Source organism: Siphateles boraxobius, unplaced genomic scaffold (genome assembly GCF_051911475.1).
Source record: "Siphateles boraxobius isolate OS27281-9 unplaced genomic scaffold, OSU_SipBor_1 66, whole genome shotgun sequence".
NCBI classification, from domain to species: Eukaryota; Metazoa; Chordata; class Actinopteri; order Cypriniformes; family Leuciscidae; genus Siphateles; species Siphateles boraxobius.
This window is the reverse complement of record NW_027509193.1, coordinates 17,627,091-17,639,308: the sequence shown is the minus strand read 5'-3', so window position 1 is coordinate 17,639,308 and position 12,218 is coordinate 17,627,091. Positions and strand designations below refer to the sequence as shown.

At 37.9% G+C, this 12,218-nt stretch overlaps 1 protein-coding gene across 6 annotated transcripts in view; it reads left to right on the top strand.

Annotated features, from left to right (window-relative positions):
- The window catches only part of slc1a9 (solute carrier family 1 member 9), a 33,331-nt gene that overhangs the window by 14,846 nt on the left and 6,267 nt on the right, over positions 1 to 12,218 (top strand). For all 6 annotated transcript variants that reach the window (XM_077212563.1, XM_077212562.1, XM_077212559.1 and 3 more), the window contains 7 exons: positions 3,258 to 3,401; positions 4,191 to 4,343; positions 4,460 to 4,713; positions 9,071 to 9,176; positions 9,383 to 9,509; positions 10,860 to 11,093; positions 11,746 to 11,940. In XM_077212563.1, coding sequence (XP_077068678.1) covers positions 3,258 to 3,401; positions 4,191 to 4,343; positions 4,460 to 4,713; positions 9,071 to 9,176; positions 9,383 to 9,509; positions 10,860 to 11,093; positions 11,746 to 11,940 — 1,213 coding nt within the window. The remainder of the gene's footprint in view (positions 1 to 3,257; positions 3,402 to 4,190; positions 4,344 to 4,459; positions 4,714 to 9,070; positions 9,177 to 9,382; positions 9,510 to 10,859; positions 11,094 to 11,745; positions 11,941 to 12,218) is intronic.

Here is a 12,218-nt window from a genome sequence, read left to right as displayed (position 1 = left end):
ATGTCCAGTTTCATGCAGATGTTTATAATGGGGCGAGGTTGATAAAATGTTTATTGGCCCTACTTTGCAGTCATATGGTTTTGTAAAGGAGCAGGAGTTATGTATTATTCCCATGTGGAGGTTTGTGTATATGGGGTGTGTCTGTATATGCGTGTAAGAGAAATGCTTGAAAAGTGGCAGTTTAGAAGATTAAAAGATTTGAAGGGGTTATAATGTTTCCTGAGAGGCTTTGTGGTTTTGTTTCTTTGTGATCAATGATCTCTGTGCCTTTCAAACCGAAGAAGGCCTCCATTTCAGCACAATTCGATTTCTCTTTTTAAAAGAGGCGGAGCCTTAGGAAAAACAGCTGTAAGATGCGCATGACATGAGGAGGTGAAAATCTCTTGCTTGACTGTTTTGGATGATCATACGGATAACAGAATTGCCAACTGCTTGACGCGGATGAGAAAAAGCGGCATGTTGTGTGGTGCAGATGTCCTGGGAAGATTATAATAAACTGTTGTTTATATATTTATGCAATTTAAATTGTCAATACAAAGACTTGGTCATAGTCAGTCATAAATCAATAATTTAAAGCCTATAAGCTGTTTGACAGTCAAATGAGGCCTTGCAGTACATTGACCTCCAGTGTCATGATCACAGACCTCGACAGATGAAAATAATAATGACCAAATATGGTGTGTTATGTGTCAGCATGCTCACGTAAACACAGCAGAGGGTCGTTCAAGGCTTTCAGATGCAATTTCATGAACTTATCACTCTCGAGCTGTAATATTCACCTAGGTTGCTTATGTGAAACTTTTGTGGCTAATCCATCCTTGTGAGGGTGTTAATACTACAATTGATCAGTCTCAGACATCTCTAATATGACTAATATACACAAACTAGTTTTTTGTGTTTGTGGTGAATTGTTTTGCATAGCCACCACTGCTCATTAGCATGATAGAAAGAGAGCTTGGGGTATTGGGAAAGATATTTTTCTTTTTTAAATCGTCTTTGAACTAGTATATATTTCCATGCTTTTGAGAGTCCTCCATTACTGGTGTACCATCTGTGTAACAAAATATTTTTTACACACTCTACCAATCCAATTTGGGGTCAGTAATATTTTTTTTTTTTTTTTTAAGAAATTGATATTTTTACTGAGCATCTGTGCATTAAAATTTAAATTAAAAGTGACAGTAAAGACTTTTCCATCTTGATATAAAAGGTTTTCTTTTAAAATAAATGGTGTTCTTTAGAATGTTCAATTTAACAAAGAATGATGAAAAAGAGTTATCACGATTTCCACATAAATATTTTGACATTGATAATTATTATCAACATTGATAATAATGAACTGAACCAGGGTCTTGAGATGCTTGTCGGGAAGTTCAGAGAGGCGAAGGCACAGCCTTCAAGACCTACATACCACGCCAGTCCAGGTTCATCTCCCAAACCTTTGGGGGTCACCAATTACGCTCCTCCTTCTCCAAGGAGTAGAGCGCAGAATAGGCATGATGCCAGGAAAGGAAAACAGGATTTGAAGGAAGTAATCCAGAGTAAACGTGCTCAGCTTACACAGGATGAAGAATCCATGCTTCTAACATGTGCTTATATCAGGCCCTGAGGCTGGACCTATGATGTTTTATGGCAGTGTTTTATTATTTTATTATTTACTTTATAATTTACTAATTGGTTCGGTGCAGGATACTGATTGTGAGTGTGTTGTTGGATATTGGGGTTCAACATAGTTAGGCCTCCTCTTGTTTTAGAGCAATTTTGCTGAGGCCTCCACTCTCAGTATCCGCCCAAGTTGGCACTATCGAGTCGTTGGCTATCGTGAGCCTCCTTGGTAGAATTACTTAGGTCTCCTCTAGCTTTAGAGAGTCATTATTCATTTTGCAGAGCTCCGCTAGGATGGCAGTATCAGGTCGTGGAGCTCCTTTTTGTGTCTCCTTGATAAGCAGTCATAGCATAGAACATAGTTAGGCCTCCTCTTGCCTAGAGAGTCCTCAGGTTGAGGCATCCGCTCTTTGGAGCAAGGTATGAAGAGTGGTGCCTGATTGTATGGCTCGCTGTGAGTCTCCTTGGCTGTCTGTTCTTCAAGTGGAGTGTTGTTAGGTCTCCTCTTACTGTACTTTAAGTCGTCCTGCTGAGGCCTCTGCTCCCTAGGGCTCTGTCTGGATAGCAGTATTGAGTTGTTAGGCTCTTTTCTGAGCCTCATTGGTAAGCGGTTCTTAGCATAGAACATAGCTAGTCTCCTCTTGTTTTAGAAAGTCGTTATGCTGAGGCCTCCCTTCATAGAACTTAGTTGAGGTGGTCGTGCCAGATTGTATGTCTCAATTTAGAGAGTCGTCATGCTGAGACCTCTGCTCCCCAGAGTTGTGTGGTTCTCTGTGAGCCTCCTTGGTTAGGTGGTCTTTTAGCGTCGAACATAGTTAGGCTTCCTCTCGCTTCAGAGGGTCATTATGCTGAGGCCGCCGCTCTGAGAGCTCCGTGGAGGCAGTGCACTGGGTTGTAGGCTCTTTTTTTTTAGCCTCCCTGGTTAACGGTCTTCAAGGTGGGCCTTGCTAGACTTCCTCTCGCTTTAAAGTCATCCTGCTGAGGATTCCGTACCCAGAGCTCTAGCTGGATAGCAGTATCAAGATGTCAGGCTTTTTTGAGCCTCCTTGGTTAGTAGTCCTTAGTGTAGAACGTAGTTAGGCCTCCTCTCGATTTAGAGAGTAGTCTTGCTGAGCCCACTACTCTTAGAGCTCCCCTTGTTAGGTCTCCTCTCATGAGACCTCCACTCATCAGGGGTGTGTCCCTGTAGTGATAGGCAGGATATATTTTTATCCTTGGCCATATTCCCTTTAAGGTGTTCTTTGAATACCAGGCCCTGTGCTAAGCTTCCCGATGGCCGGTCCATCTGGTCGCACCAGTAGCTACATCATAGGCTATCGCCGGACAATGTTATTGTCCTGTTTAGACACCGGCATTCCCCATTAGCATCCCAGGACATAGTGTCTTGTTCCCCTTCTCAGGGAACATTTGTTTGGTTACATTCATAACCCGAGACATTTTTGAAGTAGAATTGTGTAATTATGGGATCAACCAGTAGAGGCTAAGCCTAACTGGGCCATGCTAACCAGCAAAACCTTGACCCCCCTGTCCCTGACCCCTTGCATATTGGCCTGAGTTCACTGAAGATATAGAGTAAAGAGTAGGATGTTTAAATGATCATCATTGTTTATTTACCTTGGGATTTCTCCCTTTATTTCTCTTGACTCTTGCAGATAGAATGACGAATAAGCATTTGGGAAACCAGACAAGTGCAGCATTGCAGATGGACGATGGAGTGCAAGCAGAATTAAAAGACTCCACACACCAACAATGCGGCTGGTTTACACGCAACCTGCTCCTTGCCCTCACTGTGATAGGTGCGTGTGTGTGTGTGTGTGTGTGTGTGTGTGTGTGTGTGTGTGTGTGTGTGTGTGTGTGTGTGTGTGTGTGTGTGTGTGTGTGTGTGTGTGTGTGTGTGTGTGTGTGTGTGTGTGTGTGTGTGTGCGCAAATGCATGAATGTGAGGGAGTGTTTGTATACAACTTCAGACTTGTGTGTGTGTGTCTGTTTCCTTGGAAGTTCAGAGCTTGCCAGTTAGGTCATAAAGCCAATCAAGTCACCGTGAGATGATAAGCAGGAAACAATGTATTATTGCTAAACACTGTTGATAATATACGGGAAGAGCTTAGATTATTTAATATGTGAAATGGGGCACTTATTAAATGAGCAGCAGCTTAAAAGAGGATAATAAAAGGTCTTGAAAACTAAAATTTTGTTATTTTGGGCCCAAAAACTTATAGGTGGACCCAAAACTTAAGTTGTTCATTTTAAAAATGTATGATATGATGCTTTAATCTTAGTCCCAGTCAGGGTTTATCTTTATCTTTCATCTTGTATTTCCTTATATGTGCATTCATATAAACCTAGTCTGTGGTTTCATAACTGTCTGTCAAACCACAGACAAATACCAATGAGCAAGTTCTCTGCAAAACATTTTTGGCCCCATGTAGTGACACTGTTTATACAGCAGCAGTTTGAGATGTTGCAGATGCAGGACAGTTATGCAGTGGTGCATGTGAAAAACCTAGAATTCTACAATGCTATGATCCATACACCTTTTAAATAAGCAGGCCGAACATAACCGGTGTAATCCCCACACTCTCACAGGTGTAATAGCAGGCACAGTGATGGGAATGATGCTGCGTTATGTTCCTGATCTGGACACAAACAGTCTCATGCTGATTTCCTTTCCGGGAGACGTACTAATGAGAATGCTGAAGATGCTCATCCTGCCCCTCATCATCTCCAGTCTTATTACAGGTTAGGCCATGAACACATGCTCTGTTTTTTGCTTTTAAGTGTCTACAGCACAAGAAAAGAAGCCGTTCATCTTGGTTGATGCAGTATCTCTCTCTCTCCTTCTTCCTGGCTTGCAGGCTTGGCCGGTCTGGATGCTCGCTCCAGTGGAAGAATGGGTACCAGAGCAATGGTGTACTACATGTCCACCACAATAATTGCTGCTGTTTTAGGTGTCATCCTCGTGCTTGGCATACACCCTGGGAACCCAAAACTCAGATCTGGTCAGGTCAGCTCCGCCCCCAAGACCCAAGAGGTCAGCAGTCTGGATGCCTTTCTGGATCTGATCCGAAACCTTTTCCCAGAGAACCTGGTTCAGGCCAGTTTTCAACAGGTAAAAAGTAGTGTCTGTGCTTTGAGAATTTATGTCTCTGATGGACAATTTATCTTTTTGCTTTTCTGTCATTTGGAAAATGTAAATCTTTCAGAACAGTGGCACAGAGGGTAGCAGGTTGCTGGTGGTGTGTAAGGAGCTGTGCTTACGGGAACCTGGGTTCGAGTTCGACTAGGGTCATATTTCATTTGATCGATGGTTTCTTGCTGTCTGCAGCCAATGATTCTGATTGCTGTCGTTGTTGTTGTTTTTTTTGCATTGTTTGTTCATGGCTTTTGAGCATGTGGACATGTAACACAATCTATCCTCTCCTTCTGCCTAATTTGTCTAGCTTCTAACAATTAACAGATGAATTTGTGTACAGTTTGTACAACAAACAAGCTGAGAATCTCTTTCTCTTCTCTTTTAAAGTGCTCCTATTATGGTATTTTAAATGTTCCTCATTTTGTTTTGGAGGTGAACTACAACAGGTTTACATACATCCAAGGTAAAAAAACACTTTAATTTTCTCATAATATACATTGCACATCACCTCTTTTCTTACAGTATCTGAAACGGCTTGATAAAGGATTCATTATTTCTAACGGAACGCACATTGCCATATTTGAATTTCAGCTTCGGATGCTTCCTCAGCACTTGTATACACAGTGATATGAACAGTAAAAATGGTGTCAGTTTTACTGTATCAATTCCTGCACGAGTCTTCACCTTTGGAAGTGCATGCAAAGTTGAACATAGACCAGAAAAGAGTTCTCGACATGTTGTAGCAATGTGGTTTTGTTGACATGTTCTTGGCTACAACTACAGTGTTTGAGGGTGGGTCAAAGTACTTAGTAAACGTTGTTTGTAGGCAGCAAATGAAGACCATAGGCTTGCATTATGCAAATTTGTTACAAACCTTAGATATGTTACAGAAGTGAGATTGGAGTTGCTGACGACTTGTTTCGGCAGTTTAGAATCTATCCTTTTTTTAGAAGACAATAACTGTAGGCCTATTTGTTGTGCACTTTGATCTTTAAAACTTTGCAGACCTTTTACATTCATAAACATATATTACAAACTACAGGAAAGGTAATATAAAAAAGCATATATATAAAGCATAATAGATGGCACTTTAAAGGTTGCATATTTATTTGGCCATCCCACAGATGTATGGGGTTAGAATTGTTGCATTATTCCAAATAAATAGATTAAGATTCACAAATAAATGTTAAGAGTTTCACAAATATGTATAAAATTCACAAATAAGTAAAATGAGATTTGCAAAGAAAAAAATATTCACAAATATGTATAAAATTCACAAATAAGTAAAATGAGATTTGCAAAGAAAAAAATATTTACAAATGTTTTATTATTTTACAAACACAACTCTGCCTGGCATTTATTTGTGAACCGCTTTCTGTGCATTTGTAAATCGCTGCACACATTTGTGAATCGCTTCTTGTGCATTTGTAAATCCCCTCATGCATCTGTGGATTTTGAAACACTTCTAGCCTCCATGCAGACAAATCCACAAATAAGTGGACTCCCAACGTTTACTCAAGCCAATCAGATAACGGCCACATTGAGCTGGCCAATCGTAGCACGTACTTGCTACAACCAATCAAGTTTGTCTTTACACTATAGGGCGGGAACTGATTCTTGCACCCTTGAAAAGAGCATAGTAATAATCTTTGGGCACTTCGTTCAAATTGAGCTGTACTGTTTGCGTGGTTAAAACACTCTTTATATTTCCATAAGGATAAACTCAGGGAATTATGGTCATCACAGATCCCGAGCATCATGATCAGTAAGACCCTCTCTACACCGGCAAGAGGCGCGACACAGCGCGTCAAAAGCAAATAGTGCCCCGTTATCTTTTCACTGCTGCTATAGGAGTTTCAAATAATGTAAAACTTGAAACTTGAAACTAGAAATGTTAACACATTTTTTTTATGTGACGTCTGTTTTCTTAGCTGCTGATATATGAACTGTCTGCATAATCGTACTTATATTGACTAGTGCTGGCTACTTGAAAATTAGATTTAGATTGGCCAGCTCAATGTGGCCGTTATCTGATTGGCTTGAGTAAAAGGTGGGTGGAGTCCACTTATTTGTGGATTTGTCTGCACGTCGATGGTAGAAGTGTTTCAAAATCCACAGATGCGTGAGGGGATTCACAAATGCACAAGAAGCGATTCACAAATGTGTGCAGCGATTTACAAATGCACAGAAAGCGGTTCACAAATAAATATCAGGCAGAGTTGTGTTTGTAAAATAATAAAACATTTGTAAATTTGTTTTTATTTGCAAATCTCACTTTACTTATTTGTGAATTTTATACATTTTTGTGAAACTCTTTACATTTATTTGTGAATCTTAATCTATTTATTTGGAATAATGCAACAATTCTAACCCCATGCGGATGCATAATTGTTTTGTTATTTGAATGCAAGCATAGTTTTTCCAACTGTGACCTACAGCAGAAGATAGTCAAATTACCATACTTACATTGCAAGTTAAACTATGTGTTGAATTGTATTTCCTAAAAAAGTTATCAGCTAACTTAGTTTAAAAAGCCAAATTTTACTTACATTCAGTGCTTCTTGATTTATAATTTTGGAATGTTGCACACCTTTCGGGTGTCACTCTGCACACTGTAAAATATTTATAAATTTCTGTCCCGATGCTGTGCAATCCAACTAGTGATGGCCGATTTCGAAACACTGCTTCATGAAGCTTTGAAACCTTTACAAATCTTTTGTTTTGAATCAGTAGTTCAGACCATGTATCAAACGAACATATTATCTTGATTTCAGTAAACGAGGGGTCATAACTGTTTCAAGACTTCAATGAATCACCATTTGTGGGCTATGATATCTGTGAAGCCGTGAACCCATTAACCCCAGCGGCGAACCATTGAACATCTGTCTATGGGTTTTACCTGTTCTCTGATCAGTTTTATTAATTTGTCGAGGTTCTAATTAGACATTAGTATAATTACTATAAGGAATAATAGTTAATAGTCTCTTATTGGCATGTCTCATATTGGCACTGAGCCATCCAAATTGGAACAAACAAAACAAGCCTGAAGATTGCTAAAAGAACACATATTATACAGACACTTGCTATTTAATCGTATAAGATGATCAGTCAATTGCATTTGATAGATTTTACTTTCAATAAAACATTTGTAATGGGTTTGTTTTTTTTAAGCATGCTTGTCCTGAGTTTTTGTTGCATTTACATTGTTCTGACCAGCAGGTGTCGCTAGTCTGTGGCATTTCGAACACTTCAAAACAGTGAATCATTTTGCGAAGCAATTGGTTCAATTGATTCAAAGCTTTGATTCTCTCATCACTAAATCCAACACAAATGTCTAAGAATAATAACTTCAATTATCTTGAATCCATGAAACCAAAACACTGAGATACTTTGGTTAATACAAATGCATAATACACATTAAACAATGACAGGAACCAACAAGAGACAACAGAAACTCAGGGCTATATATCCAAGGGACGCTAAACTAGACACAGTTGCAAATCATAGGTAACCACGGAAACAAACTGGGTCACAATCAGTAACCTAGGAGACAGATAAGAACCGGAAAAAGCCAAGGAAACAGGAATGCAACACAAGGAAACAATGTAATACAACCTAAAAGTAAGTGAAAACAGTACAAGCCTGACACGTTCACTGTTTTTCAAATTAATTTAAATGTACCGTGTGTTCACACTGTGCTTTATATTTAGTATTGCAGAAGCACGTGTTCTTCCATTTACTCTAATGCAGTGAGGCTTTTGAATACTTAATCTGATCACAGCGACAGTCCCTTAACACAGCAGATGATGAACTTTACTGCAATGTGTATAAGATTGATTCCAAATAACCAAGCTCTCATCTGAGGAGTTCCTTCCAGTTAATGTGTTTGCAGTGTTTCAATGCATCATTTCACAGTGAATCCATCCGGATTATGAGCTCCTTCCCTAATAGTTTGTTTGCTTTGAGCATGTTGCAAATCACATTTTCATTGAGCAACACCACACTAAAACAGTTTTCACAACACTGTGGAGGATAGAGACTATTTAAATATGATAAAAATCAAATGTGATGTGCCATGCAGGGACTTCTGGGAACATCCTTTTACTGTTTTCCCACTGTGAATTATTAGGCTCATATTTCTGAGAATAAAAGAAAAGAAAAAACTATATTTTACTATAAACATGTCTGCTAGACTATACATTATATAATAATTCATACTTTTTACTAATACTTAGCCTATAATGTATTTAGACTCAAATATTATGTCTAAAAGTGTTTTGCTTTTTACAGTGTTTTACAGAATGATCATCTTTTGTCTTGTTTCTCTTTTCAGGTTCAAACAGTGCTGAAAAAAGTAGCTGTGCCAGTCCAGAACCAAACAGAACCGATCCTTGTCAGTAGAAAGAAACTGGAAATGAAGTGGGGAATGAATGTTTTAGGTTAGAGGATATTCTGTTTTTTCTGTAGTTGAAACAAAAAATTGCAGCATACATGTAATTAAGTACCAAACTAATATAAAAAGTGTTATTTCAATTCTAAATGTAGCTGCATTATTGGAAATCCAAATTTTATCCAAATTATTGATAGAAAACAGATTTTTATTCCATTTCATTGTTTTTAATCGTAAATTTGATTTACTTGTAAGGTTTGATTGGGTTCTTCATCACGTTTGGTATCTACATGGGGAAAATGGGAGAGAGGGGGAAGCTCATGTCTGATTTCTTCAACATCCTTAATGAGATCATTATGAAGATGGTGTCCATGATCATGTGGTCAGTATTCTGCATTTATTTAGAATTCCAATTATATATATATTGCAACTTAAAACAAATGTTGTATTAGCCATTTTTGAGTGTCATCCACTCATTCCTAAGACATAGAATAAAACAGGCTTGAGAGGTTTTGTTTAAATCTGTCAGACATGTTCAAAGGGGATCAGCAGAGTGAGCGAATTAAAATATAACAGTATAGCATGTAAGAAAGAGAGAGGGGGATTTGTCAGGAAGAGAACAGGACAAGAATCTGTGAGAGAGAGCAGAATCATATTTGTGTTCCCATGAGTAAATGTGGGAGTTTTATTCTGGATGTAATACATCCTCCGACACATAAACCGCAGACAGATACCCACACACTGACAGACATAGCTGAAAACAGAGACATTTTTGAATCATGTCTGCAGAAATGAAAAGCTTGATCCATAAATCTAACAGGCCATTTTACAGCACAAAAGGAGTGAGATGGGATGGAACATGTTCATTTCACATTCTAATACATTTTTAACAATAAAAGAACAAACACAGAAAAAGTAAATACCCCAAAGCAAAAGCATATGACAACAAAGACAGACTCCACTCAGCCCTGAGACCGTCCCATCTGTAACTAACTGTGTCCTGTGTTTTCCGCTCACAGTATGTAAACTGTTCAAATGCTACAATAAACATCATCTGTTGCTTACCATAACAGACACTGAAATATTTATACACAGCATTTTAGATGAGGAGCTAAATTTAAACCACATAAGAAGTAACATCTTCTAATTTGCCACTCATGTTGCGAAACTGGATAAATATGATGATCCTTTTGTGACTCTCTCTTTCTAAAATATAAATGCAGCTATATAAAAATATATAAAGACCCATTTATAATGTGTATGGAAAAAAGTAAGTGTTATTGGCTTTTCTATTGTCTTTGTACTAAAATTAAAAGAAGATATTAAAATATAAATATATTCTCTATAAATATAGCATTATTCTAATAAAAATGAAGAGAAATATGTTCAATGCAACTCGGGTATATTTATATAATACTTTTCACAATAAATATTGTTCAAAAGTAGCTCTACAGATAGTATTGCCTCAACTCCAATGGCCAAGACACAAATACGTTTAATTAAAAATGTCTGTCAAAAAACTTTATTAAAATTAGTTTTTATTTCCTATTAATGCTAGAAAAACAAAATTAGAGAACAAAAATTAATGCTCCGCAACATAAAAAACCCCTACTTCAAAGTCTAACTCTAAACAGAGCAGCTAAAAACCCATAACTGACCAAGTACCTCAACTCTACCCCTAACTTACCCCGTAGCTCTAACTTAACAAGTAACTCGACTGGTCTATCCTCAGGTACTCTCCATTTGGCATCGCCTCCCTCATCTGTGGGAAAATTGCTGCCATCGGTGACCTGGAAGTGGTAGCGCGACAGCTGGGCATGTACATGGTCACGGTCATAGTTGGACTCATCATTCATGGCGGGTTCATCCTGCCACTGATATTCTTCGCCGTGACTCGGAAAAACCCCTTCACGTTTTACTCTGGCATCTTCCAAGCTTGGATCACCGCTCTGGGAACAGCCAGCAGGTACAGCCAGCAGACTATTCACATCATGTGTTTATGGAAATATGCTGATTGAGTTCTGGCTGCACAGACTGATGGTCACATTTGGTAAAAAACATTTTTTTGACTTGGGTAGAGCAATATTGCAATCAATCTCTGTTTTACGTATAGCACAGCCAAAACACATTCTTATGTTTAAAAAAAAAAAAATTATATATATATATATATATTCTACTGGCTATGTGGTCTAAGATGTTTATTATAAACTCCAACATATCCCAAAAAATATGATAGATGACTAGACATTATCATAAATCACATTATCTAATCTGGCCAAAATAAAACACACATTTTCTGAAGTTCTCAAGAATAGAGGTCTAAAATGATTAATCAGTCTAAATGGAAGGAAAGGGATATTATGAAAACATATTTTAGAGTTGTTTATGACTAAATCTGGGCTTTTGGGATTACATCTGTTAAGCCAAACCATTTACTGAATGTTAAACCAACTGTCAATTTGGCACAGAATATCTATGCAATCCTATCCTTTTTAAAATCTATATACATAATTACTGTTGTTGTGGGTTTTTGGACATGTGGTAGTCAGGGCAGTTTTTAAAATGACAAATGAACATTTGTTAAACAATTATGATCAATATAACTTTCCCTTTCTTAGTGCTGGGACATTGCCAGTGACATTTCGATGTCTGGAGGAGAATCTAAAAATTGATAAGCGTGTGACTCGTTTTGTGCTGCCCATTGGAGCCACCATAAACATGGATGGCACTGCACTCTATGAGGCCGTGGCTGCCATTTTCATTGCCCAGATGAATGACATTGCCTTAGATGGAGGACAGATTATTACTGTCAGGTAAGGAAATATGGAAGTATGGAACTGAAACCAGACTGCTGTGGCTGCAATAAAGAATAATAACCATTTATTCAGCAAAATCAAGTTCTCTTTGAAGAGAGATACTTTTAGTTGGCTTCTAGTTCGTAATTTTTAAAAAAGAATAACAGTTAGTTTTTAAGCTGCTTTTTTATTTTTATTTTATTTAAATTATTACAATTGTTTTATTTTGTTCAGGTACTGACTGCAAATTTGTAGTCATTTTATTTTACTTTATTTTATTTTATTTGTTCAGATAA